This window comes from Monodon monoceros, unplaced genomic scaffold, assembly GCF_005190385.1.
Source record: "Monodon monoceros isolate NGI ecotype Baffin Bay Population unplaced genomic scaffold, NGI_Narwhal_1 Super_Scaffold_19, whole genome shotgun sequence".
Classification (NCBI taxonomy): Eukaryota; Metazoa; Chordata; class Mammalia; order Artiodactyla; family Monodontidae; genus Monodon; species Monodon monoceros.
The window spans coordinates 59,275,584-59,299,062 of record NW_021703775.1 but is presented as its reverse complement, the minus strand read 5'-3'; the positions used below and the strand labels follow the sequence as shown (position 1 = coordinate 59,299,062).

At 42.3% G+C, this 23,479-nt stretch overlaps 1 protein-coding gene across 2 annotated transcripts in view; it reads left to right on the top strand.

The window, feature by feature from the left end:
• The window catches only part of VIT (vitrin), a 123,686-nt gene that overhangs the window by 38,231 nt on the left and 61,976 nt on the right, over window positions 1-23,479 (top strand). For both annotated transcript variants that reach the window (XM_029232148.1, XM_029232149.1), the window contains 2 exons: window positions 2,670-2,735; window positions 20,503-20,659. In XM_029232148.1, coding sequence (XP_029087981.1) covers window positions 2,670-2,735; window positions 20,503-20,659 — 223 coding nt within the window. The remainder of the gene's footprint in view (window positions 1-2,669; window positions 2,736-20,502; window positions 20,660-23,479) is intronic.

The window sequence follows — 23,479 nt, the reverse complement described above, 5'->3', positions numbered from 1 at the left end:
ACAGGAGCACAAGACTGATTTTTCTCTCACCCAAATTCCACATGCAAGTCACCATTTCCAAGGTAGCAAGAGAGGTCTTGCAGATGAGGAATGACTTGCTTCAGGGCACAAGCACATTTGCAGCCTTACTGACCAGCTCTCCCCTTGAGGAGTGGCTTCTGGGGAGCTTTAATTAACAAGCATCTAAGCTGAGGGGAGGGCCTCTGTGTACCATTGAAAATAATGACTTTATTAACCACTGCTTAAAACTGAACCCAGCTCTGCATGTTTTCAGCCTGGAGGGTCTTGGGCAAGAAAATGCGAGTGATGGGGTGGTCTTACTCAAATATTTATAGTCCTAATGATACCAAGACTTATAAACCACATGCCATGGGTACACAGCCCCAGAAAGACAGTATTTGGTTTCCCACCAAGAACTGATACCCAAATTTACGACTATTTCACTTACTCCCTCTGCTTTATGCGCATAATTTTTTCTATATATTTATTTCGTACTTGTTTTTTTAAAAATATTCTAGTTATTTATTTTTGTGTATAAAATGAAGATGCGGTCTTTGGACAGAGTTAAATGACACAGAGCCTACTATAAAAATCAGACCTCCACGACATTCACACCCTACGCAAACCCCAGAAGTAAATAACACCTAAAAAATGTCTGCCTTCATTCTACTTGGCTAGACGTTTGGTTTTCACTCAGTTCTCTTTCATGGCTCTGTTCTTGCAGGACATGGTATGTCAACTGTCCAGGCCTCAACTAGTGCTAATAGTCAAAACAGGATAATTCAGGAGCTACATCATTGGCACAGCTCAGCTAGTTAATCATAAGATAAATAAAAAATTTTCTTAACAAACACTTGGTGACATTGCCACTTTTTCCTTCAAAGACAGTTACCAATTCAAGAATGCCTAACTCCTGATTTATGCTTTAATCAAGCATCTGTGTTGTTAAAAAAAAAAACATAAAGTAGGAAGTAAACTTCCTATTTTAATTATTCTGCTGCCTCATGTTCACCTCCAGAATTCCAACTCCATCCAGAAAGTAGGTTTCTCAAAAAAGTAGCTAAAATGGAGGTAAGTTAGAGCAGTATCATCTTTGGGTGGGTAAGGTAGAAGAAGGCCTGGAAAGGAAGGAAGAAGAATAGAGACTGACTAGCCTTTTGAAAGGAAAAACATGCTTTTCTGTTTATAGGTAGAATTAGTCTAGATACAGAGAAGTGAGCATTTTCAGACATCATTAAAAAATTGCTATGAGAAATGTTCACAATATATATCAGAAATTTAAGTGGGCATATCTTTCAGACAAGAAACCCTATTTGGAATTTTATTTTAAGGCAATAATAAGGAATCCATGCAAAGATAAATCTACTTATATTAAATCAGGAGTTGCCTAAATTACGGTATGTCCATGAATTGCAATATTTTGTAGGCAGTTAAAATTATGAGGGGAACATTAAATGACAAGAAAAAATGTTTCTATATCCTTAAGTAGAAATAAGTTTATGACACATTGTAAACAGTATAAGCATCATCAAATGTTTGTTTCAAAGTACAATACATACATATATATAGAAAAAGCCTGAAAATATTACACTTTTTGCTTTCATCTGTTATTTTCTGTAGTACTGTTTTTGAGTGTTTTTTTTACTGTCCTACAAGGAACATGTATTATTTTGGTAATAAGAAAAATTCGGTCAATGTTTTATATATATATATATATATATATAGTGTGTGTGTGTGTGTGTGTGTGTGTGCGTGTGTGTGGCTCACGGGCCCAGCCGCTCCACGGCATGTGGGATCCTCCCGGACTGGGGCACGAACCCGCGCCCCCTGCATCAGCAGGCGGACTGTCAACCACTGCGCCACCAGGGAAGCCCTATATTTTAAAAACATAAGGCTCACACTAGCAATGTGACTTTAAACTTAAAGGCATAAAGAGTTCCCCTTTCTTCCCCTATTGTTTTGCTTCCCGAAGAGCAGTATCCAGGTTCCGCTCCGTTTCTGAGAAGGAAGCTCACCTACCTGCAGCTGGCCTCTGGGGGGCGCAGCACCAATTGGGGCTGGAAGGACCACCAAGGACAGTCAGGTCGCACCATACCCTGCGAGGAGTCTCTCTCGTCTCCCCAGTCCCCCTCCTCCCTGTCTCCCTTTCCAAAGAGTCCTCCTCTGAGGCTTTGTACGGACACGCATCATCACGCCCTCCCTGTCTCTCTCGCACGCACATGTGCGCACTTCAAATGCACACGCGCGCATGCGTATGCGGTTCTCTGGGCATTTGGAAACTCAGTGTGGAACAGAAGAGAGAGAACAGGAAGGGCCTGGGTGTTCATCCTACCTCTATAATTTATTCCTGGCACCAAGCAAATCAGTGGGCTTCGCCAGACCCACGTTCCTGCCTTTGGAAAGTGGAGATGGTGGCGCTGGTGTGGTGAAATTTAAAGACAGCAAAACCGGGACAGATATCCAAGAGGTATTTTTAAAAGGCCCTTTCAGCAGAGGCTAAGAAAAGCACAAAGTATACATCTTATTTCCCCAACCATAAAATAAGGGAAAATTAGTTCTACTAACGAGAATACTTTAACATATGCTTGAAGCAAACATAAAGGTCAAAAGAGAGAAAGCATTTAGGTGAAATAATATTGATTAGATTTTTTTGCATTTTCTTCATGTAGTTTTGCTGGTGACTGGAATACACTCAAATAAAGAAATGACAAAGAAGATTAAAAGGCCCAAATTCAGTAAGTAAAATTGCAGTTCCTCACTGGTACAAGACCTGTGTCTCCCATGTGGAGGACTGTTACACTTGTTTCAGATAATTTGGAAAGTTTGGGGTTTTTCTGTTTTGGGTTTTTTTGTGTGTGTCTTATCTCAATACTTTGCACTCAGACTAATTAGTAATGATTCTTATTTGTCATCTACTTCATTCCAAAAAGCATTTGAAATAAGGGTTCTTATTTTAGGGTAGATACGTGGTTCTACTATATTAGAAAAATTCAAAATGCACATAAAAAGACCAGGCGACACTATGTCTCTATGCCTAAGCTGGAGTAGGTATTTTTCTGCCATTCTGTCTCAATTCCCCATACCAGAAAATTCAGTCTGGCTAATGCAAAAGTCCAGCAAACCTGCCCACCTTCCAGCGTGCCCTGGAATCAATGGGTAATCTCACAGAAAAGTTTCACACCCAATCAGTGGAAAGAGGAATAATTAATTTCATTTTTGGGTGATAGTTAAGGTTAGATGACAGAAAAGCCAAAATAACAGTTGCTTAGATAAGACTGAAGTTTCTTGCTCTCTCCTATAAACATAGTCTGGGCTTTTATGGGAGCTTCACAATCCTCAGGGACGCAGACTCCTTCTATCTTGTCATTCTGCTTTTCTCAATGTGGCTCTCAACTCATTGTCCAAAATGGCTACCCCAACTCCATCCATCATGTCCACATTCCAGTCAGTAGGAAGGGATGAAGAAAGGCACATACTTACTCCCTTTAAAGACAAGTCCAGGAAGTCAAATACACCACTTCTACTTAAATACCATTGGCCAGAATTCAGGGAGAATGGGAAATGTCTTGATTTCAAGCATCTGCATGCCTAACTAAAAGTAAGGAATACTATTATTAGGAAAGAAGAGAGAATGGATATTGGGAAAGAACTAGCAGGACAGGACATAAATGGAAAATCTCACACTCAAATCTTGTGAGCACACTGAGCTATCTGTATGTAAATTTGTAGACTTGATGGACGCTTAAATTAAGGTGTATTTATGAAGGACCATAAGAAAAAGACTGTAGGTATATTCAGTGCTCTGTGCTGTCTACAAAAGAAACCTCTGTATAGGCATTAGATTTAGGTGCCTTAAATCAGCAACATTAAGATTTTGAAGTAAAAGAAGAGATTTGTTTCATGCAGCATTTTTTTTCTTCTGTTCCTTTAAGCCCTTTGTGCAGGACTTCCTGTTGAAATGAGACCAAAAGGGCAGCCATCCGCAGCCTCATAGTCTGAAAAACTAAAAAGGATCAGTTTTTTATTTATTCCTGTCAGGAAGGAGAGCCAAGAGAATCAGGCCAGGGGCAGATGTGTGTTCAGAACAGTGATTGGGTTAATATGGAGACAAATGCACACTCAGGTATGAATTCCTTTGGGCTGTTCCCAGTATCTTCATTAACTTGTCTACAAAAATCATAAAAGGTTCCATGATTACCATGACAACAGTTTTCAGTGACTATGAAAGTCTGTGCTAAACGACCCAAGGTCAAACCTCTTTGAGAGATCTCAAATGGATTCAACTTCTGATATGCTAAATTCTAACCTTATTCTCAAAATCTCCCTAGTGATACAGCACTTTTGAATCAATGTATGCATGAGGCCTTTTCTCTAATTAGAAACTCTGTCATGGTCATTAAATAAGGGGGAAAAATATAAAATGAAAGTAATAGGATATTCCCAAACTATGGCGATACCTGATTCTTTACCTCAGGAGTATTTCCAAATTGTAATCTATACCTTGAGGCCAAAGTAATTTTCATTTTTTCTGTTCAACCTTGTCAATCTGCCACTGGGGCAGGTGACTGATAGCAAGGGAGGCACATCGTTCATTCACTTGACAAGTATTTATTGGGTGCCGGCTAAGTACCAGGTACAGTTAGACACCCAGATACAACAGCAATTGAGACTCAGACTGTGCCCTCACAGAGCTCAAAATCTAGAGAGGCAGAAAGACAAGTCACCAGGCAGTTATGGTGTCTTATGTAAGTGCTAGGACTCGGGAGCTAAAGGTACTCCAAGAATATGGAGAAAAAAGCTATGTATCCGGGAGGGCTTCCTGGAGGAAGTGACACATCTACACTGATATCTGAAGGCCGAATAGGGATTGACCAGGCAAAGATGAGGGGAAAAGGGTGTTACAAGCAGAAATAAAAAGCATGCCTAAGCCCTGAAGAAAAGAAAGAGCTCAAAAGTAGTTCCATATGACTGAGGTATAGAGTGGGAGGCACATGTGTTGAGATAAGAGATGGAGGGGTAAGCAGGCACCAGATCGTGAAGATCTTTGTTACTGTGTCTAGGAATCTGCAGTTCATCAATGAGGGCAATGGGGAATATCTCAGTGCAGATTATTTAGGTGCAGTTAGCAGAAATCCAAGGCCAATTTGCTTAAGCAGAAAAGGAGATTTTGGCAGTACATGAGGTAGCTCACATGACATGAGGTGTCTCGCAGAACCCAAGGTGGGGAGGGCAGCTCGCACTCACTGGGACTGTACCCCAGGTGGAAAGATCTCAAGAATTGGTGTCTCTGCTTCTCTCTGCATGTCTGCCTCACTACCCACCCACCGATCCCCTGGTTCATGCAGACCATGTCTCTCAGCCCTGATCCCAAATTCCTGGGAGAGAAACTCTAACTGCATCAGCCTAGGCTGGGAGGGTGGTTTTCAGAGAAGAGTAGAATGGTTAGGGTTGTGTTAGGGAAGTAAAACAATCCTGACAACAAAACCCAACAAAAATCTCTTTGTCCCAGCATATGAAGAGAGAAGAGAGAGTACACAATATTATTAGTGAGTAAGCATTACAGATAGACATTCATATACAGGTAGGTTGAAAGTATCTACCAAGTCTGGACAGAATTTCACACAAACTTATACAGTGAAGTAGAAGACAGAACAATTACAGCTTCTCTTAACTCCTGGAAAGATAAATACATGGACCTCCTGAGTGTCTTTTGTATACCTGGAGACCCCTAAACTCCTTCTGGAGGTGAGTATCAATATTTGCGGGTCCAAGGATCAGAAGTCTGGAGACCTTGCACTCTGCAGGTGATTCCGATGCCTGGTAAAATTTGAGAACCGCTGGACTAGACGTACCCAAGATCAGGGATGCTTACAGATGTGAATGTGAAATCATGGGTTCTCTTCAGTGTCCTCTGCCTCTTTCCTAGCCAGCCCTCAGTTTCACCAGTGTTTATTCAGGACTAAAAGTCTTCACCACCCAGAGGACTGAAGGTAAAATAACAAGGAGGAGGTCGTTTGAGAGTTTTGCCCAGAGGACAGTTTACTGACACCTACTACACACGTAGCACTACTTTCGTCTCTTGAGGATCTAGTGACCAGACATGGTACCATGAGTTGGCAGAGCCAGATTTGAAACTCAGGTCTCTGTGAGGCTCAACACCAGATGCTTTTCCAGTGCCTCGTCTCAAGCTAGCCATTTAGGAATTAAGTATCCATTGCCTAGAGGCAGATGAGGTGTTAAGATAATCAAGGGCTGACTGAATAGGAAGTAAAGTAGAAGAAATGTGGGAAAATAGAAAAAAGAGTAAATGCATGAGTTTCCTCCTTTGGCTTGGCCTGAGACCTTATGCCACACTAGTGCATCTATTCTGTCTATGCATACAGTTCCTGTTACTTTAGGTAATTGTCACTTTCTCTCCTCCCTACTTCCTCTGCTTTCTCATTTTTTCTTCTCATCTCCTTTTCCTTCTTCCTATTTCTTTGGTCTACCCATGGCCTCCAGGGGCCCTTATGGACCTTGCTCAGCTCCACTGGAGGCCCTTTGGGCCAAAAAGGTAGTACATGTTGAAAATAATTTCGCATGGGGCTTTTACAAAAGGAAAAGCAAAGATGAAAAAAAAATTGGGACTAGTTCTTAACGGCTCTACTCCTCCCACCCATACATGACCATTCATTCCAAGCTAGTATTTTGTTCTCACGTACACAGTCGTATTGGGTACAATTTTATTCTGTCACTTGGCTTATCACAGCATCTTATTTTCTAAGTCAAATCAAGTCTGACACCAGACTGCCAATTGCCTAGGGCTGAAATATTAAAATTCCATCATTACAAGGGCTTCCTCCCTCCCAGCTCCAGGCATTGGAAGCCTTATGCAATTTACAACATTCAGAGAGAGCCCCTGCGTTGCTCAGTGTCCAAGCACATGTTATTCCTAGAAGTTGAGTAGCTCCATTGTTTCATGAATGGTGGGATCTTGGCAAATGTGGGGAAGGCCTATGCCGAAGGTTCTACCCAGAGGGTCACCACACCAGGTACTGTTCCAAAGTGATGTTCATCCAAGGCAGCTGCTAGGGAACAGGGGTATTTCCCTTACTGGGACCTACCTGCCCACTTCCACCTTCCCAGTCTTGGAAGGTCATTTTCTCTCCATCACTCTTTGGGCTGACCAAGCCCAATCCCCTCAAACAAGGAGGTTTCTGAGCAACTAATTCCCAGAACCTTGAGGGAGAGTTGCCAGGCAACCCCTGCCCTCTCTCTTGCAACCTTGAGCTCCAGGGATAGGAGAACACAAAAGTCTGACTACCTTCTTAGAATAGTAAGGGGAAAAATACAATAAGAATAAGCATAAGTAAATGTCTTAGTAAATTAACCTGCTGTACGGTGCAGGGTACAGTTTACCATACTGTACAGAATGAGAGTTTTACCAAGTTTCTTTACAGATGTGACTTTTTCAAGGCTCTCATTTTCCTGCTATGTTTTGGAGCCATAGATCTGACCTTACCCACAGGTACCTCACTAATATAGTCAGCTTAAACCTACTCAAGCAGTTTCTAACAAGTGACCAAAATGTGGTTGCGTTTTTCTTGACTGTTGAAGGCTACAAATAATGGTTGAAGGGTTTAGGTGTGTTCATAAAACACTTCTCCTAAGGCAATCAAGATACCTTATAGGTTTTAAGGATTAACTTCATTTATGTTAGATTCCACATTTGAAAAAGGCCTACTCTTCAACTCATGAACATTTTAGCCCATACTAATAAACACATCATATATTTCCCCATAAATTATGCCCACCAACGACTCTAGAATGATCCCTGTCTGGCAGAGTGTTTGTGCTAGAGAGAGAAAAGCTTTTACGTTGTAAAATCTCCTCAATAGCTTTTCTACATGTAAGGACGCCCCAGAAGGGCTCCAGAAGCAATGGCCTTATAGCCTAAAGTGGGGTCAGATGAGATAGTGTTACACAGGTGAGAGCTGGGATGATTAACTCCAACACATTGTTGCCTGTCCATCCTGCAAAGCCTCTGACTTCAGTGAGCACCCGATCTTGTATAAGGTAAAATAAAATTATGCAAAGGAAAGCCTTCCTGGACCCAACACCAATTGCCAACACACAACAAACCAGTTTAGATGGCTCCTGTGTATGCTACATCTAGCAATCACACTCCTGGGCATATAGCTGGACAAAACTATAATTCAAAAAGATAAATGCACCCCTGTGTTCATAGCAGCACTCTTTACAATAGCCAAGACATGGAAACAATCTAAATATCCATTGACAGATGAATGGGTAAAGAAGATGTGGGGTGTGTGTGTGTGTGTGTGTGTGTGTGTGTGTATATACATATATATATATATATATATATATATATATAATGGAATACTATTCAGCCATTAAAAAAAGAGTGAAATAATGCCATTTGCAGCAGCATGGGACCTAGAGATTATCATACTAAGTAGATCAGAAAGAGAAAGATACCATATGATATCACTTATATGTGGAATCTAGACTATGACACAAATGAACTTATCAATGAAACAGAAACAGACTCACAGATATAGAGAACAGATTTGTGGTTGCCAAGGGGGAGGGCGGGTGGGGGAGGGAAGGACTGGGAGTTTGGGGTTAGCAGATGCAAACTATTATGTATACAATGGATAAACAACAAGGTCCTACTGTACAGCACAGGGAATTATATTCATTATCTTGTGATAGACCATAATTGAGAAGAATATGAAAAAGAATATATGTATAACTGAAGCACTTTGCTGTACAGCAGAAATTAACACAACACTGTAAATCAACTATAATTTAATAAAATAACTTTTTAAAAAAGATTCAACATAGTCAAAGACTTTTTAAGAAAAATGGAAAAGAGGGACTTCCCTGGTGGTCCAGTGGTTAAGAATCTGCCTTCCAATGAAGGGGACATGGGTTTAATCACTGCTCGAGGAACTAAGATCCCACATACCATGGGGCAACTAAGCCCACGTGCTGCAATGAAGAGCTCGCACGCCGCAACTAAGACCCGATGCAGCCAAATAAAAAAATAAATATTCTTTAAAAAAGAAAAATGGAAAAGAATGCTTTGCAAAAGAATTTGCTACCAAGGAAGAATTAACATGATCTGGTCACTGGTGTCAGGAGAAGGAAGCATTCATTTTCAAATTTTATTTGATGATCATTTTATTTCATTAAATTAACATTTTTGCATAATCTTCTTAAAAATAGAATTTTACTCTAGTTGAATATCACAGTAGAACAAAATTAAGTTTCATATCAAAACTGTTTATGCATAAGTGCTTTTATGTTATAATAATTCTTTCTCATTAACAGCCAAGAGGCAAGTTTACAATGGCCGCCTCTGATTGATGAAGAAATTTGTTTTCCCGAAGCAATGTGGCTTGCCTTGAAAGCCACATTCACTGAAAACATGAATGGAAAATAAGAAGCAGATTATACAGTTTGAATTTGGCCTCTACATCATTGGCTTATTGTATATGACATCACCCAATAATCACTCTGTTATTAGGTCAGGCAGAAGAGCCAACTTAGAGCAGAAACATTTGCAGTTGTGCCTCTAAGATTCCAATGTTGCATGAAGATAGTGGCTCAAACAATACCAGTTTTGCCCAGGAACACTCTGAGATCAGTACAGCAGACACATGACCTCAGTGGGCAGCATCTAAAGGTTATCCTTTCATTCTAACCATCCAGGTTTCAAACAGTTCTCTTTTCCCTGTGTCTGGTGCCAAGGGCCTCTAGGAAGGAATCCTTGGCAGATTCTGAGGTGCTCTAATGTGAGCTCTGTCGAGAAAATCATAACGGCCATGAGAAGGCAAGGTAACCTTGAGGAATCATATGAGGTGGAAGCAGAGCAGATGGCTGAGGAATAGGTCTCTGTGCAGTTTCCACTCAAGCAGTTCTGGGCTCCCTCAGGATCTCTGTGACTTTAGCCCAGGGTTCTCTCATTTCCACCAACAAAACTCCACTCAGGAAGGAATGGAAGAGGCTCTCTTCTTGCTTTCTCCAAATGTTCCTAGGAGTAAACCTTCTTATGACTTCTAAGTTCTCCCCCAAAGTTAATAGTGGGGATGCACCATTCCCCATCCCCTGAGTCTTATTTGCCACATCAGTGTCTTCCTGCTCCCTTCAGACCTGAGATGGACACTTCTTGAGCTGCCTTAGTTTTGACCTGTCCTCTGAAGGAAGTCTTATTTCTGCACTTTTGAGAAGAAACCCAAAGAGAGATGAAAATGAATCTAGAGACCTTCAAGATGGCAGAGGAGTAAGACGTGGAGATCACCCTCCTCCCCACAAATACATCAGAAATACATCTACATGTGGAACAACTCCTACAGAACACCTACTGAACGCTGGCAGAAGACCTCAGACCTCCCAAAAGGCAAGAAACCCCCCCCCCGCCACGTACCTGGGTAGGGCAAAAGAAAAAAGAATAAACAGAGACAAAAGAATAGGGACGGGACCTGCACCTCTGGGAGGGAGCTGTGAAGGAGGAAAAGTTTCCACACACTAGGAAACCCCTTCACTGGCGGAGATTGGGGGTGGGTGGGAGGGAAAGCTTTGGAGCCACGGAGGAGAGCGCAGCAACAGGGGTGCAGAGGACAAAGTGGAGAGATTCCCACACAGAGGATCGGTGCCGACCAGCACTCACCAGCCCGAGGGGCTTGTCTGCTCCCCCTCCGGGGCGGGCGGGAGCTAGGAGCTGAGGCTCCAGCTTCGGAGGTCAGACCCCAGGGAGAGGACTGGGGTTGGCTGCGTGAACACAGCCTGAAGGGGGCTAGTGCGCCACAACTAGCTGGGAGGGAGTCCGGGAAGAAGTCTGGAACTGCCTAAGAGGCAAGAGACCATTCTTTCAGGTTGCGTGAGAAGAGCGGATCCGGAGCACCGCCTAAACGAGCTCCAGAGACGGGCACGAGCCGCAGCTATCAGCGCAGACCCCAGAGACGGGCATGAAATGCTAAGGCTGCTGCTGCAGCCATCAAGAAGCCTGTGTGCAAGCACAGGTCACTATCCCCACCTCCCCTCCCGGGAGCCTGTGCAGCCCACCACTGCCAGGGTCCCATGATCCAGGGACAACTTCCCCAGAAGAACACACGGCGCGCCTCAGGCTGTTGCAACATCATGCTGGCCTCTGCCACCACAGGCTCACCCCACATTCCATACCCCTCCCTCCCCCTGACCTGAGTGAGCCAGAGCCCCCTAATAAGCCACTCCTTTAACTCCATCCTGTCTCAGAGAAGAACAGATGCCCTCAGGTGACCTACACACAGAGGCAGGGCCAAATCCAAAGCTGAACCCCAGGAGCTGTGCGAACAAAGAAGAGAAAGGGAAATCTCTCCCAGCAGCCTCAGGAGCAGCGGATTAAATCTCACAGTCAACTTGATGTACCCTGCATCTGTGGAATACCTGATAGAAAACGGATGATCCCAAAATTAAGGCGGTGGATTTTGGGAGCAACTGTAGACTTGGGGTTTGCTTTCTACATCTAATTTGTTTCTGGTTTTATGTTTATCTTAGTTGAGTACTTAGAGTTTATTATCATTGGTAGATTTGTTTATTGATTTGGTTGCTCTCTCCTTTTTCTTTTATATATACATTTTTTTTCCTTTTTCTCTTTTTGTGAGTGTGTATGTGTATGCTTCTTTGTGTGATTTTTTCTGTATAGCTTTGCTTTTACCATTTGTCCTAGGGTTCTGTCTGTCCATTTTTTGTTTGTTTTTTTGTTATTTTTAAATTTTAAATAATTTTTTATTTTAATAACTTTATTTTATCCTTTCTTTCTCTCATTCTTTCTTTCTTTCCTTCTTTCTTACTTTCCTTCTTTCTTTCATTCTTTCTTCCATTCTTTCTTTCCTTCCTACTTTCTTTCTTTCTTTCTCTCATTCTACATTTCTTTCTTTCTTTCTTTCTTTCTTTCGTTCTTTCGTTCTTTCTCCCTTTTCTTCTGAGCCATGTGGCTGACAGGGTCTTGGTGCTCTGGCTGGGTGTCAGGCCGGTGCCTCTGAGGTGGGAGAGCCGAGTTCAGGACATTGGTCCACCAGAGACCTCCTGGCTTCACATAATATCAAACAGCGAAAGCTCTCCCAGAGATCTCCTTCTCAATGCTAAGACCCAGCTCCACTCAACAACCAGCAAGCTACAGTGCTGGACACCCTAAGACAAACAACTAGCAAGACAGGAACACAACTCCACCCAGTAGCAGAGAGGCTGCCTAAAATCATAATAAGTTCACAGACACCCCAAAACACATGACCAGACGCAGCCCTGCCTAACAGAAAGACAAGATCCAGCCTCATGCACCAGAAAACAGGCACCAGTCCTCTCCACCAGGAAGCCTACATAACTCACTGAACCAACCTTACCCACTGGGGGCAGACACCAAAAACAACGGGAACTACGAACCTGCAGCCTGCAAAATGGAGACCCCAAACACAGTAAGTTAAGCAAAATGAGAAGACAGAGAAACACACAGCAGGTGAAGGAGCAAGGTAAAAACCCACCAGACCAAACACATGAAGAGGAAATAGGCAGTCTACCTGAAAAAGAATTCAGAGTAATGACAGTAAAGATGATCCAGAATCGTGGAAATAGAATGGAGAAAATACAAGAAACGTATAACAAGGACCTAGAAGAACCAAAGAGCAAACAAACAATGATGAACAACACAATCAATGAAATTAAAAATTCTCTAGAAGGGATCAATAGCAGAATAACTGAGGCAGAAGAACGGATAAGTGACCTGGAAGATAAAATTGTGGAAATAACTAGTGCAGAGCAGAATAAAGAAAAACGAATGAAAAGAATGGAGGACAGTCTCAGAGACCTCTTGGACAACATTAAATGCACCAACCTGCGAATTATAGGGGTCCTAGAAGAAGAAGAGAAAAAGAAAGGGACTGAGAAAATATTTGAAGAGATTAGAGTTGAAAACTTCCCTAATATGAGAAAGGAAATAGTCAATCAAGTCCAGGAAGCGCAGAGAGTCCCATACAGGATAAATCCAAGGAGAAACACGCCAAGACACATATTAATCAAGCTATCGAAAATTAAATACAAAGAAAAAATATTAAAAGCAGCAAGGGAAAACCAACAAATAACATACAAGGGAATCCCCATGAGGTTAACAGCTGATCTTTCAGCAGAAACTCTGCAGTCCAGAAGGGTGTGGCAGGACATATTTAAAGTGATGAAAGGGAAAAACCTACAACCAAGAATACGCTACACAGCAAGGATCTCATTCAGATTTGACAGAGAAATTAAAACCTTTACAAATAAGCAAAAGCTAAGAGAATTCAGCACCACCAAACCAGCTTTACAACAAATGCTGAAGGAACTTCTCTAGGCAGGAAACACAAGAGAAGGAAAAGACCTACAATAAAAAACACAAAACAATTGAGAAAATGGTAATAGGAACCTACATATTGATAACTACTTAAATGTAAATGGATTAAAGGCTCCAACCAAAAGACATAGACTGGCTGAATGGATACAAAAACAAGACCCATATATATGCTGTCTACAAGAGACCCACATCAGACCAAGGGACACATACAGACTGAAAGTGAGGGGATGGAAAAAGATATTCCATGCAAATGGAAATCAAAAGGAAGCTGTAGTAGCAATTCTCATACCCGACAAAATAGACTTTAAAGACTATTACAAGAGACAAAGAAGGACACTACATAATGATAAAGGGATCAACCCAAGAAGAAGATATAAATAACAATTGTAAATCTTTATGCACCCAACATAGGATCACCTCAATACATAAGGCAAATGCTAACAGCCATAAAAGGGGAAATCGACAGTAACACAATAATAGTAGGGGACTTCAACACCCGACTTTCACCAATGGACAGATCGTCCAAAATGAAAATAAATAAGGAAACACAAGCTTTAAATGATACATTACACAAGATGGACTTAATGGATATTTATAAGACATTCCATCCAAAAACTACAGAATACACTTTCTTCTCAAGTGCTCATGGAACATTCTCCAGGACAGATCATATCTTGGGTCACAAATCAAGCCTTGGTAAATTTAAGAACATTGAAATTGTATCAATTATCTTTTCCAACCACAATGCTATGAGACTAGATATCAATTACAGGAAAAAATCTGTAGGAAATACAAACAGATGGAGTCTAAACAATACACTACTAAATAACCAAGGATCACTGAAGAAATCAAAGAGGCAATTTAAAAATACCTAGAAACAAATGACAATGAAAACACAATGACCCAAAACCTATGAGATGCAGCAAAAGCAGTTCTAAGAGGGAATTTTATAGCAATACAATCCTACCTCAAGAAACAAGAAACATCTCAAATAAACAACCTAACCTTACACCTAAAGCAATTAGAGAAAGAAGAACAAAAAGACCCCAAAGTTAGCAGAAGGAAAGAAATCATAAAGATCAGATCAGAAATAAATGAAAAGAAGGAAACAATAGCAAAGATCAATAAAACTAAAATGTGGTTGTTTGAGAAGATAAACAAAATTGATAAACCATTAGCTAGACTCATCAAGAAAAAAAGGGAGAAGACTCAAATCAATAGAATTAGAAATGAAAAAGGAGAAGTAACAACTGACACTGCAGAGATACAAAGACTCATGAGAGATTACTACAAGCAACTTTATGCCAATAAGATGGACAACCTGGAAGAAATGGACAAATTCTTAGAAAAGCACAACCTTCCAAGACTGAACCAAGAAGAAATAGAAAATATAAACAGACCAATCACAAGCACTGAAATTGAGACTGTGATTAAAAATCTTCCAACAAACAAAAGCCCAGGACCAGATGGCTTCACAGGAGAATACTATCAAACATTTAGAGAGGAGCTAATACCTATCCTTCTCAAACTCTTCCAAGATATAGCAGAGGCAGGAACACTCCAAAACTCATTCTACGAAGCCACCATCACCCTGATACCAAAGCCAAAGAAAGATGTCACAAAGAAGAAAACTACAGGCCCATATCACTGATGAACATAGATGCAAAAATCCTCAACAAAATACTAGCAAACAGAATCCAATAGCACATTAAAGGGATCATACACCATGATCAAGTGGGGTTTATCTCAGGAATGCAAGGATTCTTCAATATACACAAATCAATCAATGTGATAAACCATAGTAACAAACAGAAGGAGAAAAACCATATGATCATCTCAATAGATGCAGAAAAAGCTTTTGACAAAATTCAACACCGATTTATGATAAAAACCCTCCAGAAAGTAGGCAGACAGGGAACCTACCTCAATATAATAAATGCCATATATGACAAACCCATAGCCAACATCATTCTCAATGGTGAATAACTGAAACCATTGCCTCCAAGATCAGGAACAAGACAAGGCTGCCCACTCTCACCACTATTACTGAACATAGTTTTGGAAATTTTAGCCACAGCAATCAGAAGAAAAAGAGATAAAAGGAATCCAAATCAGAAAAGAAGAAGTAAAGCTGTCACTGTTTGCAGATGACATGATACTATACATAGAGAATCCTAAAGATGCTACCAGAAAACTACTAGAGCTAATCAATGAATTTGGTAAAGTAGCAGGATACAAAATTAATGCACAGAAATCTCTTGCATTCCTATACACTAATGATGAAAAATCTGAAAGAGAAATTAAGGAAACACTCACATTTACCATTGCAGCAAAAAGGGTAAAATACCTAGGAAAAAACCTACCTAAGGAGACAAAAGACCTGTATGCAGAAAACTATAAGACACTGATGAAAGAAACTAAAGATGATACAAACAGATGGAGAGATATACCATGTTCTTGGATTGGAAGAATCAACATTGTGAAAATGACTCTACTACCCAAAGCAATCTACAGATTCAGTGTAATCTCTATCAAACTACCAATGGCATTTTTCATAGAACTAGAACAAAAAATTTCACAACTTGTATGGAGACACCAAAGACCCCAAATAGCCAAAGCAATCTTGAGAAAGAAAAACGGAGCTGGAGGAATCAGGCTCCCAGACTTCAGACACTACTACAAAGCTACAGTAATCAAGACAGTATGGTGCTGGCACAAAAACAGAAATATGGATCAATGGAACAGGATAGAAAGCCCAGAGATAAACTTACGCACATATAGTCAACTTACCTTTGATAAAGGAGGCAAGAATATACAATGGAGAAAAGAAAGCCTCTTCAATAAGTGGTGCTGAGCAAACTGGACAGCTACATGTAAAAGAATGAAATTAGAACACTCCCTACCACCATACATAAAAATAAACTCAAAGTGGATTAAAGACCTAAATGTAAGGCCAGACACTGTAAAACTCTTAGAGGAAAACATAGGCAGAATACTCTGTGACATAAATCACAGCAAGATCCTTTTTGACCCACCTCCTAGAGAAATGGAAATAAAAACAAAAATAAACAAATGGGACCTAATGAAACTTAAAAGCTTTTTCACAGCAAAGGAAACCATAAACAAGACGAAAAGACAACCCTCAGACTGGGAGAAAATATTTTCAAATGAATGAAGTGACAAAGATTAATCTCCAAAATATACAAGCAACCCATGCAGCTCAATATCAAAAAAACAAACAACCCAATCCAAAAATGGGCAGAAGACCTAAATAGACATTTCTCCAAAGAAGATATACAGACTGCCAACAAACACATGAAAGGATGCTCAACATCACTAATCATCAGAGAAATGCAAATCAAAACTACAATGAGGTATCACCTCACACCAGTCAGAATGGCCATCATCAAAAAGTCTACAAACAATAAATGCTGGAGAGGGTGTGGAGAAAAGGAAACCCTCTTGCACTGTTGGTGGGAATGTAAATTGATACAGCCACTATGGAGAACAGTTTGGAGGGTTCCTTAAAAAACTGAAAATAGAACTACCATACTACCCAGCAATCCCACTACTGGGCATATACCCTGAGAAAACCATAATTCAGAAAGAGACATGTACCACAATGTTCACTGCAGCTCTATTTACAATAGCCAGGACATGGAAGCAACCTAAGTGTCCACCGACACATGAATGGATGAAGATGTGGCATATATATACAAGGGAATATTACTCAGCCATAAAAAGAAATGAAATTGAGTTATTTGTAGTGAGGTGGATGGACCTAGAGTCTGTCATACAGAGTGAAGTAAGTCAGAAAGAGAAAAACAAATACCGTATGCTAACACATATACATGGCATCAAAAAAAATAAAAGTTCTGAAGAACCTAATTGCAGAAGAGGAGTAAAGGCGCAGATGTAGAGAATGGACTTGAGGACACAGGGAGGGGGAGGGGAAGCTGGGATGAAGTGAGAGAGTGGCATGTAGATATATACACTACCAAATGTAAAAAAGCTAATGGGAAGCAGCCACATAGCACAGGGAGATCAGCTCGGTGCTTTGTGACCACCTAGAGGGGTGGGATAGGGAGGGTGGGAGGGAGATGCAAGAGGGAGGAGATATGGGGATGTATGTATATGTATAGCTGATTCATTTGTTATAAAGCAGAAACTAACACACCATTGTAAAACAATTATACGCCAATAAAGATGTTGAAAAAAAAGAAAATGAACCTATACGACAGAAGAGAAAGAGAGAAAAGGAAGACCTAAGCCGTAAGGTGGAATAGTTCAAATGTATTCAGAGGAAATACAAAGATAAATCATATCATTTCGGCTTTAAGTGGATGGATGGAAGATTCCTGGAAGGTTATAAGAAAACAGACTACTTCACAAATAACAGAAAATACTGTAAAAGAAGAAATCGTGGTTTCCATATACTCAGAGAAGAGCAGCCAGAAAAGATGCAGATGACTGCTTCTTGCCAGCTGGATTAAGACGTTACACTTGCCAATGATTTTGGCAATTACTCTGAAATTGTAATTAGCTCACTCTCTCCGGCTGAATTTTCTGTACAAATTGAACAAATATTTGACCTTTGGCCAACTTTGTCATTGTACCCTGTTCTTCCAAAGTGCATGAGCATATGTGCTTGATATCATTTTACAGCCCCCCACCCCGTGGGATGAGCTAATTCACCAAGTTTTCTAATCCAGCTGAGTGAAGATAAAGCAGCAGATCTTATTTAAGGGCTTGCCCAGGCCTTTGTAAAAACAAGACAAAGCAAAAAGTAAAACAAAAAACAAATTCCCCCCACAGGAAGGGGCGGGGTGTGTGGGGGGGTGGGAATTGATTAGCCGGAAGCAAAATATTCCCATGTGACACTTTTCCCCTTATTTTTTTAAACCAACTATTTCATGGAAAATTCTACCACATCTGCACCTGTCTTGCAATAAGTTCGACCACTGTATGACACTCATGCAATAAGCTTCTAGATAGAGCCCAGTTTACAACTCCAGGAGAGTTGGGTTGGCCTACCAGGAGATCCAAACCCTCCGGGTGACAAAGTCACATCCAAATTGAATCCCAGGTCACAGAGCTCATCACTTCCTATTTCATGTAACTAAGAGCTGAGAAGGAATGCTTCCATTTTCTTTACATCTAAGGGAGGAGATGCATTCGGGAGTGGGGCAGTGATCTGTGGGAGGAGAGCTGAAAGCATTTAGTTACACCCAGGGATCCAACAACTAACTAATTTAAGGAGAGACTACACAGCCATCTTCAGTCCCACAACTGGCATTTTAGAACAATAATCCAAGACTCAAAATAGTCAATGCAGCCTTGAGTATCAGGGTTTAAAAGAATGAAAGCTAAAAAGAAAATAACTTTGGAGAGGAAGCAGCCTGTGGTGGGAAGAACGAAACCACAAAACCATTTTAAGCGCAGCGCTTCCCTCCTTAATGTGGACCACAAATTGTTTTAGCCTGTGATCACACTCAGCCCCCGGGCTCCCAGGAGAAGGACTTCCATGCTGGCCCAGCCCTGCGTGGCCAAGACTGTCTGGGAGGGGTGTTTAGGAAAAGAGCAGGAGTTCTAACTTTAGTTCTCTCTCCAGTCTGAATGAAATGCAACTCTGCTCCATTCAGATACATAAGGGTTAAAAAAAAAAAAAAGTGCATTTTGGATACAGCTGGAAGCTATTAACAACTCTGAGAACATCTCAGTAACCCAGTTAGAGGATGGGTGGCCTGGCAGAGATCCTGAATCCATGTTTGTAATCACAGACTCTTACCACTGGGCGGGGCTTGCTTTCTACCTCCCACCCAGTGGAGACATCCCTTCTTCAACTGTTCAGTCCCTGCTTGCATACTTCCAGCCCCTTCCTTCAAGGGCAACTTCATTTACTAGAAAGTTCTTTTTGGCAAAAAATGCCTCCGTAGAAAATCCCTCCCTTAGTTCTAGCTCAGTCCTCTGATGTCATAGCACACGACAGTCCTACTTGTGAAACAGCTATATTTGCCTCCAAATGCTCGCCTTCTTATGGCCAAACGCCCCATCTGTGCCAGGCAGCCCTCCCATCTGGTGGTTTCCAGATCCCTCCAGAGCCTTCTTACTCTTTGAATAGTGATTATGTTTCAGAGTCCCTTCTAGAGAATCTATTCCTAGCTCCCAGGCATCAATATCCTCTAGGAGACCTTTTCATTCAGGAGTTTTTGAGGGAAATTTTTTTCAGGGAAGATGCAGCCACACCCCCTTTTAGGTACTGCCACTAGAGCATCTACACTGTCTCATCCCTAAGCAAGCTTCGGGCTCCAGCAGCCTTGCCTAGTGAATACTGCTAGCCTGTCAATGCCGTCACCAAGCCGGAGAGGAGGGAGGACAGAATGAATGAGCTTCCCCTGGATGCCTAGCAGGGCAGTCTCCAGCTTTCCACTGAGTGTGGAGGCAGATGAGCAAAGATCACTCCCATCTTGACCCTGGAGCTAGGACCCAGCCTCTAGGACCGAGACAAAAGATCACTTTCATTATCTATCTTGCCTGTCCAAAAACCTTCCATGGAGTCCCACCTCCCGCACAGAACACAAGCACTCACGCCTCCTTCACCTGGCCCAGGCCTGCCCATCCCCATGCTCCCCGCAGGCTCCAGCCCGGGGCCTCTGCTGCAGCAGCCCACCTTGTCCTGGCTGGTCCCGACGCAAGGCCCATGCTCTCTCGCTTGCCCTTTCCGATACCTTTCTTCTTCCTGCGAGGTTTTCTGAGTTTCCTCTTTTCCTGGGCTAGCTCCAGAGCATCTGAAAAACCAGTATTCTCTAATCGTGGACTCAGGCTGACATTTCTGACCATTGGAGGCAGGTCTTTTCCCAGCGTTCTCTTCTTCAATTAATTAATGGTTCGAATAAGCACAGGAATGAGCCTCTTGTTCTTGTTCTCAGCAGGTTAAGTGCAGTGGATGGTGATTGCTCTTTTGGTCTGAGGAATGTCCTAATTACCTCTTTGCTTTCATTATATGGAGGGGATCCAGGGTCAGCCCAGGCTCTGGCTTTTAGAGATTAAGTAAATGAACAGTTATGACCTAACAGTCACCCCATATATAAGCTGATACCACAAGGTGTAATCTTGACCTCATTTTGCATTCCCAGCTGTGCCTCAGATCAACTGTGATGTGAGAGCTGGAAAGATAATCAATCCCGAGTTCATTGTGAAATGTCCAGCAGGATGCCAAGACCCCAGGTACCACGTTTATGGCACTGACGTCTATGCATCCTACTCCAGCGTGTGTGGCGCTGCGGTTCACAGGTGGGTAGCGCTGAGCTTCTTAGGCACGAGCAACCAGGGTGTGGGCAGGGATCCCCCAGTGCAGGGTGGCCTGATTAGCAAGCAAGAGCAAACAAACTTAATGGAGCATCCTGTATTTTATCTGGCAGCCCTATCCCATGGGATGACCCAGAATCTGTGCATGGTCCTGGATCTCCTTTCAGATCTCTCTGGAAAGGAGGACTGACTTCTCTTTACACCTTAATGGGTGGGGGTGGGAGGGAGAATCCTACTCTTTTGTGTTCATAATGAGGAAACCAAAGTTCTTGATGATGTAAAGCCTTTTTATTTTTACCTGCATGTGCTGAGCAAGGAGATAATAGGGACATGACTAAGGAAGGCCCAGAAGTTTAGAGAAGAAATGTCACAGCTCCAGTTGATGATCTGGAGACAAAGAGGAACAGGAAAAGTGAGAAGGAGGGTGACAGGGGGTCCTGCCTGGTCAGCTGTTGATGGGGGATCCAGGAAGGAGGGCGGGAAGCATGACGTGCTTTGGACCATGTCACTGCCTAAATGAGGAAAGGCAATAGCGACCTTCACAGAATCCTCACACCTCTTTTGTTTAGGCTTGGAGCCAAAACCCAGGGAAATGCATGTTTACTTAATATCTTTCATAATGGGTATGTGTGAAGCACTCCACCTGTGTTATCTAATTCGGCCCTCACCATTCCCCTGTGCGGTATCTACCACCGTTGTCGACCTCTTAAAGGTGAAGAGAGGTTGAATAGCCTTTCTAAAGCCTCACCGTTAAAAAGTATCCGAGTGGGGATTGGAACCCAAGTCCAGCCCCCCACTTCTATTCACCAGCCAGCACTACTTTGAGATGTGGCTCAAAGTCAGTGGTTGGCTGCTGGCTCAAAGTCAGTGGTTGGCTGCTGGATACTGATGAAGTTTCTCAATTATTCAGGCTTCCAGTATCTTTTTCCTTTTCTTTACTTGCACGCCAGTCACTTGATTGTTCAGTTGTATCTCCGCCAGAGAGAGGGGAGACATAAAATTCATTCCTTTTCAAGGTGTCTAGTCAGCAGCCTCTCTGAAATTTGGGGAAGAAGTAAATCTATGCCTAAAATAAGATTTAAGACTTACTGATAGACTTTGTCAGTCATACTCTTTTCCCCATCAGCCAAAGAGATGAAGAGCTACCTGGTTTTTCAATGGGAGTGGGAATACAAAAGCTCTACTGAGGATATATAGAGGAATATTAAAGAACAAAACACCAAATGCTGTTCCTTAACTCCAAACTGTGGAATAAAAATATTTTGTTTTCACTTTGAAATCAATTTTGTGCACCAACTCGATACGCCGATCTACACGTGAACACGTGCATGCCTCCACACAATCACTTGTACACATATGCATGTCTCCCACATGTGCTAGAACACACGTGCGTGCTCACACACACCCTGACACACACATGTGCATGCCAATACAGCTCCGCCAACACCATTAGCACACTCCAGTCTGTGTCCGTGTAGACACTGACATATGTTACAGAGGCCGAGCCCGTATTAAGGCTGCCTGTATTTTTCCAACTGTGGTCCAAGATGGTTGGCACTTGCTTCGTCTGGCATTTGCTGGCTCTCTCTTGCCTTTCCTTGGTCCCCTGAGGTACAGAGCCACACAAGTTAATGTGAGCTCACCAAGATGTCATCATAATGACAGTAACCCCTTACACTGAGATCCTCTCCTTCTAGCATCATCTCAGCCCTATGAGGCTGCTGTTAGCATCCCCAGTTGTTAGAAGAGGAAGGGAGGCATAGGGAAGTTAATTAAGTTGCTAGTTAGTTGCACATCCAGGACTAGAACTTGTGTCCCCTGACTTCCAGTCCTGAGCCCAGGTGATACATTTACATAAGAACCGAGAGGACGTGAAGACGTGATGGGGTTGTAGCACTTTGGGGTGGTCAGAGTTGGGAAAGGATTTTAGGATGAACAGACACACCTCTAGAGAGAAAATAAGAAGGGCACTGACAAGGACCAGGACTCAGCAATCCCAGCATTTGGGTTGGAGCATAGGAACTACCTGGCAAGAATATAGATGAGGGTAGAGGGACAGAGGAGAAGAGTTTGTTTCAAGAAGCAACATTTGCTGCTGGAGCAACGGAATGCTTTGTACCTTCCTGGACCAGCGACTGATACTGTAGGAAACTGTTTGGAAAGAAGGAATCGCTATCCATGAGGAGGATGTATAGAGGTCTTAAGGGAAAACAGATAGAAATTTTGGATAATACCAGTTCCGTTTTTTACAAACAGAAGGAGTCTGTTTTTAGAAGGCAGGTTTGGGGTTTTTTTGTTTTGTTTTTTTGCGGTACGCGGGCCTTTCACTGTTGTGGCCTCTCCCGCTGCGGAGCACAGGCTCAGCGGCCATGGCTCACGGGCCCAGCCGCTCCGCAGCATGTGGGATCTTCCCGGACCAGGGCACGAACCCGTGTCCCCAGCATCGGCAGGCAGACTCCCAACCACTGCGCCACCAGGGAAGCCCAGAAGGCAGGATTTAAGACAGAGAATAGAGTGGAAAATGTGTGAAGGACCTCCCATCACTGTCCTGCCAGAGTCCCCTGCAGTCGGAACTGGGAAACTGGAGAGAGCACACTTTGGTTTAGAAATTCAGATTTAGCTTAAAGGATTTAAATTTCATACAAACTATGACAATCAGATCCCTCATTATGAGTGATCCCCTTGATTCTTTCAAACCAAAGGGATAATGAACATATTTGAGGCATCATATTTTGGCTCAGTCTTATCCTGAACTAATTTCTGTGTTTAAAGTGGGACCAAGGCCTGGAGAGAGGGGAGAGTTCT